General features: G+C 51.7%; 2 protein-coding genes across 11 annotated transcripts in view; one reads left to right on the top strand and one right to left on the bottom strand.

Moving 5' to 3' along the window:
- AKT3 (AKT serine/threonine kinase 3) overlaps positions 1–7,435 on the top strand; it is a 309,200-nt gene extending 301,765 nt beyond the window's left edge. For all 5 annotated transcript variants that reach the window (XM_040451849.1, XM_040451850.1, XM_040451847.1 and 2 more), the window contains one exon: positions 3,881–7,435. In XM_040451849.1, the coding sequence (XP_040307783.1) occupies positions 3,881–3,966 (86 nt within the window). In that variant the 3' untranslated portion in view covers positions 3,967–7,435. The remainder of the gene's footprint in view (positions 1–3,880) is intronic.
- A 1,603-nt stretch (positions 7,436–9,038) lies between these two features.
- The window catches only part of SDCCAG8 (SHH signaling and ciliogenesis regulator SDCCAG8), a 253,284-nt gene continuing 243,175 nt past the window's right edge, over positions 9,039–19,147 (bottom strand). For 5 of the 6 annotated variants that reach the window (XM_040451834.1, XM_040451837.1, XM_040451838.1 and 2 more), the window contains one exon: positions 9,039–9,377. In XM_040451834.1, the coding sequence (XP_040307768.1) occupies positions 9,348–9,377 (30 nt within the window). In that variant the 3' untranslated portion in view covers positions 9,039–9,347. Of the gene's footprint in view, positions 9,378–13,084; positions 14,404–19,147 lie in introns of all 6 variants that reach the window. The other variant, XM_040451836.1, reaches the window with a different exon arrangement.

Raw genomic sequence — 19,147 nt, 5'->3', positions numbered from 1 at the left:
CCGAGGACATATTTTGCTTCCAAAGGTGGGAGTCCAGTCCCAGCAAGGATGAGCCTGGTGAGCCTGAAACGCAAGGCAAAGGGAACCGTAAAGGATGAGAAGAGACTGGGGTTGGGGGTGCCCCTGTTCACGTCCTGACTCTGCCACCCCGTCCCTGGAAAGAGGCAAGTCACTCCACCCTCTGGGAAAGGGGATGCAGGGCTGGCTAATGTCCCCGGGCCCCGACTTTCCCCTGCTGTGTACCTGAGAAGCCATCTCTTTGGGAAAAGCACCTGAGTTGTGTAGCTTTGAATGGCCGTAGCTTTGATTTTATTGAAGTGCCACACAAACCGGTCTGTAGTGTTCGGTGTCCTGTGATGCATGCTTGGAGCGTGGTGACAGGCCCAGTACAGTAAATGCCCAGCAGAAGAGTGGGCATGAATCTGGGAGGACTTTGGGAGGCCAAAATATGATGCAGGGAGTGGAAGGGACCCCACAGACCAGCTCCCGAATCCAGGACTACGAGTAAGTTAAACCTCAGACTCTGTGGCAGGTGCTGCCCTGGCCATCAGTCCTTTCTTCATACTGACTTGATTTCAAAGCCCTGGCGGTCAAGGCCCAGATGTCTCCAGGATTCAACTTGCAGCCTCACCCCACACTCCAGACTCACATGGCACTGGTCGTGCTGAGAGCATGTCATTAACACACCCTCTGTGGCTTGATTTCTAGAACTTGGAAATTGAGGGGGACCCAGCACAGTTTCTAGAATATAATCTGAACCTGGCGTCTCAGCTTCTTGGTCAGCAGAACGGAATGTCATGACAGAGCATTTTGTCACTAACAGCATCCGTGTCATTTTAGACGTGGGGAACGCTGTGTCCGCCCAGTGACTTGCTGATTGAAAGGGTATGAAGTGTGTTTCTAGTGTGAGACCAGGGTCAGCAGGAGGCCCACACACTGTAGTACCTTCCAAGGTGGACCTCAGAATCGACCTATGAATGTGTGGCTGTTTCGGGTATCGGAACCGAGAAACCGGAGTCCAGCAGAGTCCTGCGTCTGACAGGGCGTCTGGTTTCCTGACTCTGCAGAGGGAGTGAGGGCCACCTGAGGCCAGGGGGTGCCTGGTGGAGGGAGGGCCACAGCAGCCAGTCTTTACCTGGATGTCCCCCAGGTGCATCCTGGATTCTTGTAGGAGGACAAATCAAAGGAGATCTGGTGAAACCCCAAGCTTGATTACATTTCACTTGATCTTTTCTTGCAGCTTTGAGTGGTGGTGCTGGGATGGCCGTGGCCGTCCAGCAGCTAACACGCGGAGGTTTTGTTCCCAAAGCCTCCATGATACGTGACAGTTGTCTCCCCACTTGCCACCTTGCTTTTATGAGGCAGAATGGAGTTACTTTTTAGAACAAATCAGCAGTTAGACAAAATGTTCCTTCCCTGCAAACAGCTGTGGTCACGTGCCAGATTGTTCTCACTGGTGTTAATTGAACAGATTTGGGAATGTGTCGTCTTGCATTCTACCCATGAATGGTCCTCTGCCTTCCCTTATACAGGAAAAGAGGATTTCTTTGAGATCTAGTAGCTTGTAATGCCATATAATTACAGTTGTTAAACTCTAAGAAAATTGGGCGATGGATTGTTCCTCGGACTGGAGATTCTGATGCGGCCTGGGGAGTTGACCTCCACTTTCTTGCACCAGATGGGTCTCGTGTTTTTAGTGTGGGTCCTGTGTGTGGTCAGCATGGTTCCCTGCGACCCAGCTTTCAGAGCAGAAACCTGTTCGTGGACGGTGTGTTATTGCGGGCTCTGGCTCGGGCAGGCTGCTGTCCTCTCCCTCCACAGCCCCCCACCTGTGCAGATCAGAGGGCTGCCAGTGCCTCCCCCGAGCACCTCCTCAGGGAAGGATCAGATACTGGCCCCAGGAGGCAGCGGTCCTGAGGGAACGGGGTCATCAGCATTAGAGAATTTCAAGGTGTGGGGCCCTGGCCTAGTCATCTGTGAGACTGAGATTTCTTCGTGTTCGAAAATGTGATTAATGTATTACTCAAGCTACAGAACGAAGACTCTTAATTCTCAGCTGACGTGCAGCCTAGAGCAGTAAATGCTCCTCCTCGGAAGGAAGCCCGGCCCCTCCTGTGTGGCTCCTGTGTGGTGGAGGGGCAGCATAGCACAGTCCCCTCTCTGCCCAGCCTCCTGCATGGGCAGTCCAGCCAGTCTGCGCGTTCATGGCACAGAAAAACACTCAGCCAGACAAAGCTGTTGGTGGGGAAGACTCTTGCCTTGAAATGTGATTCGCGCAGAATGCTCCGAATTTGAACATTAAGCTTTCAGCTGCCTTTTCTCTAGGGTTTTTATACTTTGTGACTCAACAGGCCATCCCCAGCCCCTACCACCTCTTGTGCAGCTAAAAATACTGTGGAAGGTATTTCATCTAAATGATGCATGTGGTTTGCTTGATGCCTAGCAAATATTTGATAATAGGGAGGCAGAGATTTCCCCAAATCACAGGGCTTTCTAGAAATGCTGACAATATGCCTGTCAGCAGCAGGAAAGAAGCCTGTGGAGGTCCATGGTCTACACGGAGCAGGAAGCCACAGATCTTCTCCATGGACTGAGTCCCACCTAATCCAGTGATATTTTCTGTTACATTCAAGGCTGAAAACGGTTAGCAACTTGATCCCTTTCTAGAATCTTCTGTATTCAGAATAGAATATTGAGAAGAAGCACAGTGAGGCAAGAGCAGAAACGTTTGCTCTCCAGAGGAATGTGTGTCATCGAGGAGCACAGAGAGTCATCCTTGTGTGACAGGCTGTGATTTCTCCCATGATGTGACATACATGCTCTTGGAGAGGCTGGAACATCCAAGGAATCTGCAGTGTACTCCCTGTATGTATTTGAGGAAGTGGAATTATTTTGCTTGAAGCAAAAAAGGTTGGGTGTTTGAAAGCCTCCTCTGGGGCTTTCACTGTGGGCCAGCACGTGACCCCCGCACATTGGGGGAGAGCAGGAGGGGCTTTGCGGGCACCCCTGCACAGACACGGAACCCCAAGGGTGGCCAGAGCCCGGAGCAGGTGCACAGGGGATGGTGTGGACTGGGGTGACTGAACACATGATGACGTACAAGGAAGAGCCTCCTGCTGGGTGAGACTTCAGTCACCAGAACGGTTATGAGAAGGGCTTGGGTGACCATTTGAGATCCTTCAAATGTGGGAAGGCAGGGAAGATGAGGGTGGCTAATGTGAAAGCAGCTTCCTCTGTGCCTTCGAGTGTCTTTCTGCTGTTGGTTTCCCGAGGAGCTAGTGTTTGGATGCTGACATCTTACCCTCTCTTTACTCTGGTTTAAAGTTGCCTTTTAGGGAAATTGGGAATGGTGACTAAAGACAGATATGAGATGTAGAGTAAATAATGAGTCCTGTAAAATTAAGGGCCCATATGAAGCTTTATTTTGCAGTCACACCTAAAGCACCATGAAAAAAAAATACGCACATTTATAGGCAGTTGGTAGCGGATTCTAGACAAACACGGTGCCTTAGGGTTTGATCCCTGTAATTTTGACACGCACGGTTTCGTGAAATCGAGGGTTACCGAATCTCGTTTGTTCCTTCTTATTTAAAAAAAGTCTTCTCTTCAATAGTATTTTTTTTCACAGCATCCTGAGTCTTAAGATGGTCATGTCTTGAAGGAGATGATTTGATGTTGTTATCTCTTTGTGGATCGTGTGTTTGAAAGTGAGATTGTTTGGGGATTAAGTTTAATTAGTCTGTGTTTTGCTGACAAACCCGAGTTTCTGGGAGCTCGTTGCCTCTGTTAATCCTCATGATGCTAGAAGTTCAAACTAAGAAGACCAGAGATGGTGTCGCAAAAGGTAAACGTACGCTAAGTGGCCGCTTTCTGCCCGCAGATGACGAGGACGGCATGGATGGTGTGGACAGCGAGCGGCGGCCGCATTTCCCTCAGTTCTCCTACTCTGCCAGCGGCCGGGAATAAGGCCCTCATTCCGCTCCTTCACGGTCATCCTGGATTTTCTTCCTCAAGATGATTCCTGGACACCACACCAGTCGTAGCTCTTACAAAGCAGGAGCGCCTCCAGACACCCCAGCCCACGCACACCCCCACGAGAACACACCTGTACGCAAACACACCTGTTTGTTTTTGCATGAAATTGTATCTCCGTCTACGGTCTCATGCTGCTGCTGCTACTGTCTTACTGTCCTATAAGCAACTTTAAGAGGTAATTTTACAGTCTTTGGAAGTCACGAGCCCGCCATTGTTCACTTGTGCACAGTTGTCATCTTTCGATCTTTTGGTTTTTGTTTTTCCCTAACAGTGAAGGCTAAATGAGATACACTGAGTCTAGGTACATTTTTTAACTTTCTAGAAGATAAATCAAAAACTAATTAGACTAAGAAGATTTAGCGTATAATTCAGAGTAAGCGATTGCGGCAGGGTGGTGATGTGCATATGCGGGTTGTAGGAGAGCCTGTCAGATCAGTGCACAGAGTGGGGAACTCGCACGCAGACCTGGCTGGAGTCCGTAGGGAAGCATCCGAGAGAAGGCCTGACCAACCGTTGAGCTAGCTCGATAGACACACACTTAATCCCTGTCGGACGCTGCCGAGGAAGCCTGCCGCCCCACCCGGACGTCCAGACCTCACTGGCGGCTGGCGGCAGACGGACACTGTCCTTCCGGGGAAGGAGGCATATGCACAGCAGAGGCAGGTCACTTAAAGGGGCTATGAAACCATTTGCACCAGAGAGCATTTTTCTTTTTTCCCTGTGCTTGGAAACCTTTTTCCCTTCTTGATATTTATCACCTCTGATGGCTGAAGAATGTAGACAGGTATAATGACCCTGCTTTTCACCAAAATTTGTACACCGAGGTAAACAGGTGTTTGCCTTATTTGTTTTAAGTTTTTACTTTGAGTTCTACGTGAATTCGCTTTTTCTCGGATGTTAAATCTTTGAATGTCCTTTTATGATTTTGTTTATATTGCAGTAGTATTTATTTCTTAGTGAAGAAAACTGTGTGTCATGTTAGCAAATGCAGCGCCAACTTACATGAAATAGACTCACTGCAGTTTATTTGGACCCGTGTGCAAGGATGTACACGCCAATGAGAGGCATGCACTTTTTCTCCTATGTGACAAAATCGGACGAGGCTCTGAAATTGTACATCTTGGTTAGAATTTGGCTTTGGGAGAAGAGATGCTGTCATTTAACCCCTTGGTGCTGAAAGTGAGAAAAATCCCCAACTCTCCAAGCCGAGGGGTTAATGAGACAGAAGGATGTCGGTGTTGCTCATTCGAGGATGGAAAGGCTCTGACGCCTGGCGACGTAACGCGGGGGAGGAAACCGAGACCCGCGTGACCGTGAGAAACCAACTTGACTTGGCAAAAGGAACGCATCTCGAGTATTTACAAAGTAGGCAGTAAGGGGTGAGAACCTGGTGTGTTTATTCCGCTCATGGTACATTTATCACTGAATTAAGCCATCAGGGAAAACACAAAACAACACAAAAAAAGAACACCTCCAACTTTTCTTTTTCTGTATATACCCATGTCCCCCAATTCCAACATTTCTCACTGAGAGGGGACATGTATGCAAACCTCATCTTTCTCCTTCATTAATGATGATCTTCAGATTAAACCCTTTGGTGCTAGGAGCTGACATTTTCCAAAGCAGCCTATGAAGTCCAGGGGCCGGGGGCCCTGTCGCGGAAGCTGGCAGCCGGCCCCACGGAGCGTTCGTGGGGATGGATCGGTCACGTGATCTGACGGCTCCCCGTGGAAGACCGCGGCATGACGTGCTGTCACTGTCGAGATGCGTTGTGCGCAAGAGCGAGTGACTTTCTGAGTAGGATGAATCATATTCATACGCAGATGTCTTAGCCTCGTGACGCTGGAAGTGTGGTCTGTACAGGAGACGCCACTGCTGGCGGTGGGCGGGCCACTGGGGCTGAGGGGGTTAAAGGGCATTTTACTAAGGCAGCTAAGACATATTCAGACATAGGTTTTATCCTAATTTTTCATATTTCTACCTGAGTGAAGTTCATCCTCAGCATCGAGTAGGAAGTTACAGGAAATGGTAGTTCATTCCTTCTGACACATGTAGCTTCACTTTTTTGTTTTTTCTTCCCTTGGAATTATGTTGAATGTTTCACTTTGACTAGAAAGTAGACTAGGAGGTATGTCCTGTAAGTTGTCTCGCATCCATTATATACAAGAGGAACAGGGAGAGGCAGAGAAGGCGGCTGAGGCTGGCTGAGGTTTGTGCGGAGCGTCCGTCCCTTTCGAGGAAAAGGGGGGCCCGTACACTAAGCACTTCGATAGCTTCCCCCCCCCCCCCCAAACCTTAAGGTGATTTCCATGACCCTGGCCAAGGACACTTCCTAAAGGTTAAGGACCGCGTGGACGGTGCCCCGGGCTGGCCAAGCCTCCCAGCCAGCTCTCCAGGCCCAGTCACTCTCGGCCTCGAGATCCGTCAGAGGCACCGAGGTGTTTCCAGACTTCCCCCTCCCCCGCTCTCACCCCCAGGTCTCAATCAGCTGGCGCCGAGGACCGACAGGTAACACGTGTGTGTAGAGGGAGATTTCTGGAGATTTCTGCACCTGCCCTCGAGGCTGCCCGTGGCTGTGGCATGGGCCGCCGGCAGATGGCAAGGCCTGAAACCCAGGATCGTTCTGTCAGAGTTCGGTTCAGACTTTGTGGACTCCACCCCGTACTAACTCTCGTGAAGTCTGCCCTCTTGTCTCAGTGCAGCCACCTGGGAGGAAGTTGGCCATTTCTGCTTGGATTTCTGGCAGGTTGCTCACAGCTTTGCTTTCTACACTAATTACATAGCATTATTCCAGTATTTTCCATTTTCCCGTACCTGATTTCCGGCTTCTTAAAGCTGACTGTTCTTGCAGGGGCCCCTTGCTTCTCCTAGAGTACAAAGGTAAGGGCCTCCCTTACTAACTGCAGGGTCTCTGTATTACACCTCAACGTACACACTTTGCTGCTACTGTTTGTACTGTCTACAGTAGAATTTCCTTATCTTGCTCCTGGTAGTGCATTACAGGCAAGCATGAAATGTAAAGTATTTATTTAAATAAAAAGAAAACCTCTAAATTGGTAATTGAATTACCTCCCTGTAGCTTTATAGTTTGTGACATTTCTTGACCTTGCTAGTTCTTTCATTAGATCCGCGCAAGATCTAGTCATCTGGTTAAGGATTTTAAGCAGACGCAACTATGAACCCAAGAAACTGTATTACTCTTACTGTTGGTCATACTAAAACTAAAACTGTTCATTTCCTTAAGTATATGACCCACAAGGATGTGAAATAACTACAAGAAACTGTTTTTGTACACTGTACATCCTTAGTATTTTTACACGTATATGATAGGGATGCACATTATTTTCCTTCGTACAGACAGCTTAAATAAAGCACTATGTCAATCTGCTACTTCTCCGTTTATTGTTGTTGGACGTGGCTCTGTAATCTCAGAAAATCTTTTCTGGAAAACAAAGAGATTTTTAATAGCTCCAGCTGGTATTAACCTACCCTACATAAAATGTGACAGGAAAATACAGCAGTTTCTTGTAGCCCCGAACGCACACACAGGATTATGTTGTTACTTCAGTGACGTGGCAGTAGCGTGGTCGTGCAGACTCGGACGAAGGGCCGCCTCCGAAGGGGAGACGCCGACCGCGCCGCAGTGGGTTCGGGGCAGGTCTCCCATGAAGTCAGGGACGGACCGGGTCTCCTTGGAAATGTGTTCAGTCAGGACCTAACAGTCTTCACAGCAGATGGTCTGGACCCGGAACTCTCTTGAGGAGCGTCGCTCGTCGGTGACGTCTTCCTGAGAATGCGGAACGCGTTGCTCCGCACACTTCCCTTCTGGGAGCGTGTGTCGGCAGGTTAACCACCTCTGTCGTGGCTGCTAGACGGGTAGGGCGGTTGTACCACAGTCTGATTACCTGGAAGCATTTTGGATGGGGCCTTTTTCCGATTTTACCTCATACGCCTGCTATCGTAGAAACCTGGCTTGGCTTCTGGGACTAAGCTCAGTAGAGGAACGGCTTTGGGACCAAAGTGAGTCAGGCGTGCGTGCGTGTGTCCCACAGCCAAACCTGAGGGCAGGCTTCCACGTGCTCTTCTCAAAACCACTGGGATTCACACATCCAGGAGGCTAAAATAAAGCGACCTCTTACAATTCTTTAAAGGTGCTATTTTTAGAATTGTGTCATTTATTTACTGTAGTCCTAACACAGAATTAGGGACAATTAACATACCTTCTGCGCCACCCTTTACGTCTAGCACATTTGAGGAGATCGAAAACTGGATCCGAGTTTTCAGGCTTGAACTCGTCCGTGCTCCAGAGACTTCTGAACGGTCTTGGCGTGTGTAGCATTTCCCCACCTCCAACGCTGAACCCCCCCCCCCCCATCCGTCCTGAGAGGCACGGGTGGGGGACGCTGAGGCCGAGGGCGAGGGTGCTGGGTTGCCAGCCGGGAGAGCGGCCTGAGGTCAGGGCCCTGTCCTGCCTGCAGCCTGTGGTGTAGCCTTGTCCTCCTCAGAGACAACCCAGCATCTTCGGCGCCCATTTTTATTACTTTCCAGCATTTGAGGGCTCACCTGTGTATCGTAGAAATACTGTTTGAAGCTAAAACAATGATCTGTTTACAGACATCTGATAGAACTCCAAGTCAATTGTGTCACTTCAGGAAGTACATTGTCAGGCTCCTCTCAAACCGCACACTGAAGAAGAAACCCAAACCGCCGGGCCGAAGACGCGTCCTTGTCTGTTTTTGTTGTTGACGGAGCGGACAGGAGAACAGCGCTTCCTGGCGTCTCCTGACTGCGCACAGATTAGCAGGATGGTAAACGATGGAGCCTTACGAGATGTTGATTCAGAGCGTTAAGAAGTGGAAGGACGGTGTCTAGCTCATGAAGAGGGAGAGAGACACGAGTGGCAGGAAGAAAGTCTGGTCCTTGATGCCCTTTGGCCTAGTTAAAATATGTGCCTTTTTGGTGTGTTTCGTTCATCACTACAAGGTAAAAAGGAAACGCTTCAATTCAGGTCTTTAAAAAAGTTCATTTATTGAAATTCTCATGTGTAACAGGATACAAATGAGCAGATTTATCAGAACACAGTTAACTTCAAGCCATTTCTGCAAACATAACTGCAGGAGGTCTCCTGGTCCGGCGCGGGGCCTGGCCGCACGGGCACCGCTGGGCAGTAGACGCGGCTGACCTGGCCGCCTGCTGCCGTCCGGGGCGCCGGCCACCGGGAAGGTCGTGGTGCTCTGTGGCATCTCACGAACAAATCAGATGAATGTAAATATCTCTTTGTAAACCATTTATTTCACTCTGTTTCATCCAGGTCAGCAATCAGATTGTGGCATGCTGGGTAACTGGAAAAAAAAATGACAATAAAAAGTAAGTTTAAATAGATCACGCTCTTCACTGTGATTTGTCTTCTCGCTGGTGCAGGTGCCTCTTCTAAAGAGGAAGACATTCTTTTGCTAAAAATAGAGAAATTGTACGTGACCAACTGCACGAAAATCTTGTTACTCCCCCCGACCTTGGATCACAGCCCCTGTCAGACAGGAACTGAAGGGAACCCATTTCGTTTTACGGCCTTAAATCTGAACACATCTGTACTGCAGGCATCGGTCTGTCTTGGGAGTAAGGCAGTCCGATGGTGGGACGTGGCTGGAGGGCCACCACTTCTCTGCCCAGGAAAGGAGACCCTGATTCATGCCAGAATGTGTTTACTGAGAACTGCTCAGACATTACAGCTGGTAAAGCAGAACAAAAAACAGGATGTAGGCCGAGTGTCCCTAAGAAATTCCTAGTGAAATCAAAACGAGCTAAAACCTCCACATTTCCAGCTGCAGACAATTTATTATCATGCACACACCCGCTTTTTCCCCCGTGGAAACCACCTCCCACGCACTGGAAGAGGGAATTCGGTGTATCTGGCCTTAGTTTCGAGCAGGAATAAATGTTTCAAAGCTAGCTCCTGAAAATAGGGTTGAGAGAGGCACAAGTTAGGGACGCGGAGAAGCCTCTCGTCTGCCCTGGCCGGCGACGGGGCCGCTCAGGTTAGCTTAAACCATGTCTGGAAGTGGTGCCAGAAACCACTGCAGATGGTTCCGCTCCACAGAACAGGGCACACCCACCCTGCACCACGTGGGGAGATGAGTTAGGCAGTCCTTGACCTCGAGGAGTGAGGTCCCTAGGAGGGCAGGCAGTCTGGTCTGTTGTGGCTGGAAACCATCTTCCAGAAAGACAGACCCGTGGGCCTCAGGCTCTGCACGCCCTCTGCACTCTCAGATTTCCTGAGCTAGAATCAGGGCGGGGGGGGGGGGGGGGGGCTCCTGGGAACCCAGTTTCGGTCACAATTACTCGAGGGTTTCCGAGACAGGACAGTGAGTGAAAGACCACAATTCACGCATGAGAAATAGGAAAATCCGCCTGTCGCCTCTTTCAAAAAATGCAAAAAGGTAATGTGTACGTGTCAGGTAGGTTTCTCAACATGTGTGACACTGATGATGCCTTTCTAGGGAGCAAGTCTGTGAGGAGACGGGGAATTAGAATGTCACACGTGCGGCCCACCTGGCTCTGTACACAGGGCAGGGGCCGCGGCATGGTGAGGAAGCACTGGGTATGTGTGTGCAGCCCTCGGTGGGGGGTTGGGGCTAAGGGGCCCTCTTCCTTAGGGCCCCGGGGGGCTTCTGGGCTCTCCAGAGCAGGCCAGCAGGAGTCCACTGCCCCAGAGCCCTTGCAGAAAGGGCTCCTTTCCACCCCCAGCGACATACTCAGCCCGGGGGCTGCCACCAACTCAGTGGACCATCACGCGGGGTCTCCATCCAGACCTGATGTTGTCCAGTCTGGACGGAGCTGACCTGGTGTGGCACCACCCAGGGACTGCGGGCTGCGGGCCGGGCGCTTCCTAACTTCAGAGACTCCAGGAACGTCTCTGAGTGCAAGGATAAGCAGAAACCACGACAGGCATATCGCAAATGGAGCGGAACTTGGGGTAGAAGACACACGCCCGCGACACGCACAGTAGAGTAGCAGTTAAGACCTGAAGTAGAAAGGAAAGGTGTCCCGGGAATTTTTTTAAACCAAGCTCCAGGAAACTGGCACCTCTCGTTATGAGTCTTCCTAGTGCCTGTGCCCCAGGCCCATCTAGTAACTTCCTGCCCGACTCATCCCCTCTTGGCACTCGGGCCTCTGCCTGGGAACCGGCCACCATGGCCCCGTGGGGCCCTGTCGGAGCAGATGTGAGGTCCCCGACGTGAACGGTCTCTCTCCCTGGAGCAAATCGCCTGTCACTATTTCTCCGCTGGTTTGGTATTTTATTTGGTCCTGATGCAAAGCCTGTCCTGACTTTCCCATTACGGTGCTTTCCCATTATGGTCACTCTCCATCCCCAGTGCCCACGGCTGCCCTGCCCATGGCAAGCATTCAGTAGATATCAGAATGACTAATTCAGCCGATGACATCACCATTCAGTCTCTAATTCCCCACTCAAGTGTCACCCTCAGTTTGCTGGATCTTCAGTGAAGAACAGTTCTCGGTACCTGCCCCATCCCGCGGCATGTCCAGAGATCGAGAAGCATTAGTTACTGCCCAAATCCTGCTCGTCTGCCATCACCTCCTAGGGAGATTAGCCTTGCTGACTTCCAGAAAGCTGGGTCCGTGGTCCTCACCACCACGATCCGGGTCTGGCTGTAAGGGACAATGAGGATACACATGCCCGTGGGACATTAGCTGGCTCCAACTGTGGCTTGAGCCCTCAGCCACCTTCTCCCAGACCTCTGCCTCTCAACTTGTCACCAAGGCCCCTTGCCGTGGCATGCCTGGGCGGTGTGGTCACATCAGCCGTGTCCACGGCTGCCCTCCAAGACAGAGGAAGGCCCACAGGGTACCCTGGCACCTGCTCTTCTAGAACACTCTCCACAGATGACATAAACGCTCCCCCCTCCCCCGTCTACATGCCTGCTACTGCCAGCCCATTTCCTTTGTTCTCATTTTAAATCCTACGAGAAGAGCCTTCTCTCCATAAACCCCGACCTTTGTGTTTATTTCTGAAGTTTTGACTTTAAAAAATGAGTCTCTCTCTGGGTGACTTGAATTGTTCCCCAGGCAACCACGCCGTGGGGTTGAGCAGAGCCTTTTCTGCCGCCTTGTTCCCAAGCCTGTGACCCGGGAAGCACACAGCCCACCTCATCCCTGCTCACAGAACGTGCCTGCTCAGCCTCAGCCCGACCCAACTTTCCCTCTGCATCCCTTCTCTGCGGACTCCACCTCTCACTAGTGCCCCCCCCCGCCACTAGCCTCACTCATTTTCACATTTTCTGTGTCAGTGTGGCCAGGTCAAAAAACCGGGGAGCCTGGGTGGCTCAGTCGGGTAAGTGTCCGACTTGGGTTCAGGTGGTGATCTGATGGTTCGTGAGTTCGAGCCCCGCATCGGACTGCCTGTCAGCACAGAGCCAACTTCAGACCCTCTGTCCCTCTCTTTCCCCGCCCCTGCTCTCTCTCAAAAATACACATTAAAAAAAAAAAAAAAAAAAAAGTCCTGTTTCTTGTGCCTCTGGCAAGAAAGCATCTATTTTTAGCCAGAGAGAGGAGAGTCCCTTCCCCGCCTCTAGCTGGGGGCATTTTAGAGCCTTGTCCTGAGGTCCAGAGAAGCCACCAGTACCTACTGCTGGAGAGCCAGGGCCCGACTGCAGGCTCTGCCCCGGGAGAGTCGGATGGACACCCACCCCCTCCGTGCAACCTGCGGCCCAGGGCCTGAATACCACTTTCTCCAGAAGTTTTTTCCCTGCCGTTCACTTCCCAGTTCCGTGCACTTCATCTCTCTGGGCCTGATTTTTCTGTCCGGACAGAAAGGATGCCGAATGATTGATCCAGTGGCCCTGTCTTGCCAACCGTGATCTCTGCCAACCCGGCCGGCTTCACGGTCACCTGTGTGGGAGCCGGGTGATGGGGGGGGGGGGGCTGCCTCTTCAAGGGAAGCTGGTTCTGTTATTAAGGTTTTCTGTTTGTCTTTTGGTTTTGGTTTTGCTTTTGAGCAGGACCCGAGTGATATGAAAGCTAAACATTTTACCCCAAGTGGTACAGAGCTGAGATTTGAACCTCGGCAGCTGGACCTCGAAGTCCAGGCCTGTTAATGCTCTTGTGACCTGCCCAGCGAAGCAGCACAGAAGCCACCAGGTGTGCTGTGTGTGGGATCAAGTAGAAGTCAGACCTGGGAGGCCAGCTGGCACTCACAAGCCACGTGAGCTGTGGGAGGCCACCGATCTGCTCAGGAGGAGGGTGCCCTCACCAGTCCTCCGCAGAACGTCGTGGAACGTGGCCGGGAGGGCCACAGAGGCGAGCCTTCCCCCAACCCACGGGGCCCTCGATGGACTGCCTCCAGCTCAGCAGAGTCCAGCAAAGTGACCCCAACCCTGCCTCGTCCCCCGGCTCCGGCACCCCAGAACCCGGTGGTCGGCAGCTGCAAAGCCGGGTCGCCCGCACACCGGGCAGTCCGCCGAGCCCCTGACAATGACGGGCCTGTGCAGGCAGAGGTCAGAGTCACGGCTTCCCTAGACCACCGGCCTGGCTCTCTGCCTCTGGGCCCCGCAGAGGGAAGGGGCTGTAGAAGCCAGAGAAAGGAAAAGGTAGAGGCAGGAAGACCTTCCTTGCAGAATGGAGGTGGGCCGAGGAGGAATCCTTGGCTTTCCGGAAAACAGCATCTCAAGCTGGGCCTGGGACGCGTGGCATGGCGGGGTGGGGAACCGGGGAGCCCGGTGCGTTGGCCGCAGGGGTCAGGCTGCCAGGACGCCCCTCCCCTCTCCAGAGCTCCGACGACACAGGAGTCCCATGCCTCGTGCCGTCCGACTTTGTCATCTTCCAGCTTCCTGGAATCCCGCAAGTCATGAGAACTTTCTTTGCACATGGGCAGGTGTCTGTGTTTTATAGGAACCATGTTTCCATGGTAAATAGACTTTAAGAATTCCCAAAGGACAGACAGTGTCACCAACAGCAGAGAGTGGAGCCTCTGGCTGCCTCGTGTTTGAAAGCGTTAGAAATAAAGACAACACTGACATTTGGGGTTGTAATGTGACGGAACTGCAGTCTTTTAAAGGCAAGAACCACTTCTCTCTGCTCCATGTAATATTCAGTGTTTTGTTCACTTGTCTGATTGGATTAAAATATTTAGCTCCCTTTAAAATCTTGATTGTGAATTTCTATCGCAAAATGTACTGACTCAGGAAGCAATAAGTGGAGCAAGCATGTCTGCAGCAGCAGAAAATTCGATTTATTTTTCTTCCATGCGTCCTACTCCGACATTCACTCATGGACAAAGTGAGCTGTTAACGGAATAGCAGGTCTGTCTTCAGTGAAGCCTTATGTGCTTTTCAACATTAATCACACGTGGGCCTTCAGTGAAAAGCAAGAATAAAAAACAAAAAAACAAAACGGAAGTTAAACTCGGTGATTTGAGTTGCTTGGGGAAGTTTCCCCGAGGGTCGCAAGACCCGTATGTCAGAAACAGACACCGGGGTCTCGTGTCACTCTTGAAAAACACTCAGGCAGCAGGGAGTTAATGACATTTTAGCTGCATATGTTCAAGTGTATTTAAAAAAATATGCAAGTCACTTTGGTTGACAGTGTCTTGTACACAGTTTTGAAAGAATCAGGGCAAACTTTAACAGAGTCAGTTTTTATTTGAAAAATATTTTCTGGGAATGTATCAGTGTTTATTTTTGAGACTGACAATTCGGGTGAAAATCAGGATAAAAACAAAAAAACAACAATTTGGTTGAAATCAAATTGTTTGTTTTCATCTATTTAGAATTCTTTCCAAAAAAATCTTGGTTCAGGAGGAGGCTTTTTTAATTTATTTTATTCAGTGTATTTGCTGTTCTATCCAGGCACCATCTGTCCTGCAGGTAGCTAACTCCAGGAAGACACCCACGTGAGCCGGGCGAAGCCCCCAGGACTGGGCAAGGACCCCCGCCATCCCACACACACCCTCCGGGTCCCATCCTGGGCAAGCCGCGGGCACCCCCTCCTCAGCTGGACCCCAGCCTGGCAGCCCTGGGCCATGCTGACATTTCTGAGGCCATCCTGCCCTTGCCTCAGGTCAACAAAGGGGCCTCACCCTGCCCCTCATCTGGGTTCAGCCCTCTTGCTTGGGTCCTTTGGTGGAACGAGATAATGTCCATGATTCTGAATATAACCACATATGGCTGCTAGATCCGTGCACAAGTTCGAATCAGAGTAGAAAGTCAATTCACTGCCAAGAATACTCCAAAGTCACAGGGCCAACTGATTAATCACCGATAAGTCAGTCTCAGGATGCGTCCTGCGCACAAGCGCCTCAACTGCAGGGACGAAAGGGAGCCCCCTGAGCACTGAGGATGGAGCCCTACAGGTCGTGCATGGCAAAGGTGGCAGGGACCAGAAAACACAAATCTGCTGAACCCCGAGTTGTTGCCCAGTGAGTATATAAACAAACTCCTGGCGTATAAAACCATCCTCTAAATGGACAATCCTCCCCAAGAAAAGACTCTGATCTTCTCACTAGCTGGCATCTCCCTCCCTGGCCAGATGTTAGAGCCCCGGGCACTGGGTCACAGACCACCGACCCTGGTCCCAGCTGCCCACCCCTGGGACCCAGCTTCCTCATCTGGACATCACCCCCATGCCACCCCTCCCACGGTCTCTCTCCCCCCAGAAGAGGCGGGAGGGCATATGCCCAGCCTCGCCTGTAACGAAGCCACTCGCTGTGCCTGGGGAGATGATACGGGGCCCTGTTTGCAGTCAGGCTGGGTGACCGTCTTCAGGCTCTGTTTCTCCACACTGACCAGCACAGCCATTTCAAGACATTTTAACAAAAGCCCTTTGCTAGGGGTGCCTGAGTGGCTCAGTCGGTTAGACATCCGGACCTCGGCTCAGGTCATCATCTCGCGGTTCATGAGTTCGAGCCTGATTTCGCGGTTTGTGAGTTCAAGCCCCGCATCGGGCTCTGTGCTGACAGCTCAGAGCCTGGAGCCTGCTTCAGATTCTGTGTCTCCCCCTCTCTCTCTCTCTGCCCCTCCCCCACTTATAATCTCTCTCTCTCTTTCCCTCTCTCTCTCAAAATAAACATTAAAAAAAAATTTTTAAGACATTTTCTAGAAGTCCCCCACCTGCAGAGTGAGGCAGGAGAGTAATCAAGCCAATGTTTTTAGTCACACTAAGATCAAGGCAGATTAGTGGTCAGCACCCTGCGCCCGGACCGCACCCCGCACCCTGCGCCCCGTACTCGACTGTCTCCCTGCACCACAGCAGCATTTGAGGGGAAGATGGGAATCGTCATGGGTAGAAATGTCACTGCAGCCTGGTTACCACTGTGACCAGCTCCCTCTGCAGACACTGTCCATGTTCCAGAAGTTAAGCAGAAGTGATTTAGGATACTAGAGCCTTTTAAACAGGCTTAGCTGTTTCCTGTCAGAGGCCACAGGCCAACCCGAGCCCTGTCACCTGCTCCAGGGCCCAGGACTCAGTACATGGGAGCAGATCAGAGGGATGGACTCAGCTTCGGGGTGGCCAGGAAATCTCCATTCGCTTTGGGGTTCTGGGTGGACAGAGATTTTTAGAGTGTGACATACGAAATTAAGTCGTTATGCTTAAGTTATCCAGGCTGAGAAAATGGAAGCCTTTCGCAAAGCCATCTCCAACCCAGAGATGAACCGGTCTCTCCAGGAAGACAGGAACTGTGGCCGAACCCTCCAGAACCGTCAGCAGGCAGTGTCCTCTGATGTCCCTGCTGGGGGCACACAGCGGCCTTGTTCACGTCAAGGCTGGGAGGCTAACCTCACAATTCCAGCTTACTCCATGGCTCAAGTGGGTCTAATGCCACACTTGGGTAGAAAGAGTAAGCCTTCAGCTTAGATATGCAGCAGAGAGCTTGCAAAACTGGACCCCTGCCTCTTCTTTGAACACTAGTGTTTGCTACCGAAAGCCAGGACTCCCTCTATGAAATTCCTTTTGTCATGTTCATATTAAAATAACTCCAAATGTACTCTGTGAATCTGAAAGACCCCTTTAGAGATGAGCCAGATGGCTGGTATCAGATAACTCAGGACGGTCAAAGCATCTCTGTTGCTTCAGCCAAAAGAAGAAAGACCAGCTCGGTTTTCTGAGAATTTTTTGAGGTTTGGGTTGTTTGTTTTTTTTTTTTTTTTTTTTTTAATGCATTTTATGAAAATTTTGCAATCCATTTGGTAATTAGGTTTTTGAAGCCCTGGAAGAGGTTTCTAAGCATTGATGGTCCATGTTAAGATCTGAGTGGTTGTAAGGTAGGCAGATGGGGAGTTAAAAGGGAAACCCTACCCGGTAACGATCTGGTCCAGAAGCTGCCATGTGCTCGGAGCTTGTACAGAACACTCCCCACAATGTGCGTCCTGAAGTGGCTCTTGGCTTCTAGAGCCAAAGGATTCACTCCTGCTAGGTGTCCCTGTTCCTCCACCGCGTGTGGCGGGAGCCCCATCACCTTCCTGACAGCCAGTGGCCTCAACCCTTGGCTGGTGCCACACAGGGCCTCCTGTGGGACGCACCCAGACAGTTAGGTTGGGCCCAGCTCAGCGTGGGGGGGGGGGGGGGGCAGGAAGGGCCTGAGCACGTCTGAGAAGCGCGGGGAGCAGTGGGCACAGCGCTGCCAGCCCCCTCCCTGGCTGTCCCTGGGCTGCTTCTGGGCCTTCTCCAGTCTTGGGAAGGGAGGGGAAGCGGAAAGCCTTGACGTTTCTTGGACCTACTATGTGCAAGAGGTTCTGCCGTGCACCTCAGGGCTGCACTCACTGAACACTTCTGACATCCCTTTTGAGTCAGGCTGATGTGACACACACCCCCCCCCCCCCCATCCCCGGCACACGTGGAAACTGAGACTCAGAAGAGACTCCAGTGACTTGTTCTGAGCCTCACAACACTGGCACAGTCTGGAATCCTGCTCTCTTCTTTCTGCCTCCAATCACTTGAGAGGTTCTCAAACCTCCGTGTCCCTCAGAATCACCCAACCTGCTGCTTAAAATGCAGATTCCTAGGCCCTGCTCCCAGAGATCCTGCCTTGGCCTGTGTGAACCGGGCCCCAGGACCCATGCTCCTCGCACTTTTCTGTTTGCAAGCCTCCTGGACTGTGGCATGAGGTGTGACAGAGTCAGCGGCACGGGGAGCAGAGTGGCCGGGCGGGTCCCCAGCCCCAGGCCTTGGAGGTGTTCACCTGCTACCTTGGAGAAATGAGTCCTTAGAGAGGGACTGCCTGTGCTGAGTGGGAAAATTCACTCAGAGGAGAGCGGCTCCCTGCTACCCACTGGGCACATGGTTATTCTGAAAGAATTATGAGAGACAGTTTCCCATCCTTTCCATCTCCAGATACATTCTTCCCGTTAATCATCCATCCCAAGCACTCACTGTGTGGCGTCCCTGGGCCCTCACAGAGCACCTGGCTGCAATCCTAATTCAAGGCTAAGACCAGGGCCAGCCCACAGGCCACCCCATTATCCTAACAAGTTGCTCGATGGGGCAAAAAGTACAGCTTGTCTGACAGGAAGAGAACCAATTTAGGAGAGAAAGGTCTCATACCACATTCCAAGTTCACCTGGCTGTTCCCTTTCCCCACCATCCCTTCTGGTGGCCCCAGAGCTAACCTCAACAGGGAGGTCCTGGGCTGTGGAGTCAGCCTCTGGTAGGACACTGGTAGTGTCCTACTTGCTAGCTGGGCAGGCTCTCAGTTTCCCTATCTACGAAATGGAGGCACAATCAACCTCGCAGGCTCGTTCAAGGACACGTTCGTTCTGTATTGCAGCGCGGCCAGGCCGCCCGCAAACACTCAGAATCTTCGCTCTGTCACCAAGCACCTGACCTGGGACAGGACTCCTGCATTCTGCTCACAGCGGCCCCCTAGCCAGCGGCATCTCTTTCCTCACCTGATTCAAAGCAAACACATCCTCCCTCCGGGGGCAGCCCAAAGCCGCCACCTCCAGAATGCTCCCCACCCTCCCCCACCCTTCCACCACCAGCACCCCTGGGCAGTGGTGTCTGTGGCCTGCTGGGTCTGTTCTCCCACACAGACTGTAGCTCACCGAAGGGGGCAGGCCCATGACCCACACGTCTCTGTGGGGGGGGGGGGGGGGGGGGGGGG

The sequence above is a fragment of the Herpailurus yagouaroundi genome, unplaced genomic scaffold, assembly GCF_014898765.1.
Source record: "Herpailurus yagouaroundi ecotype Mexico unplaced genomic scaffold, PumYag 205, whole genome shotgun sequence".
NCBI classification, from domain to species: Eukaryota; Metazoa; Chordata; class Mammalia; order Carnivora; family Felidae; genus Herpailurus; species Herpailurus yagouaroundi.
This window is presented reverse-complemented; position numbering and strand designations above follow the sequence as displayed.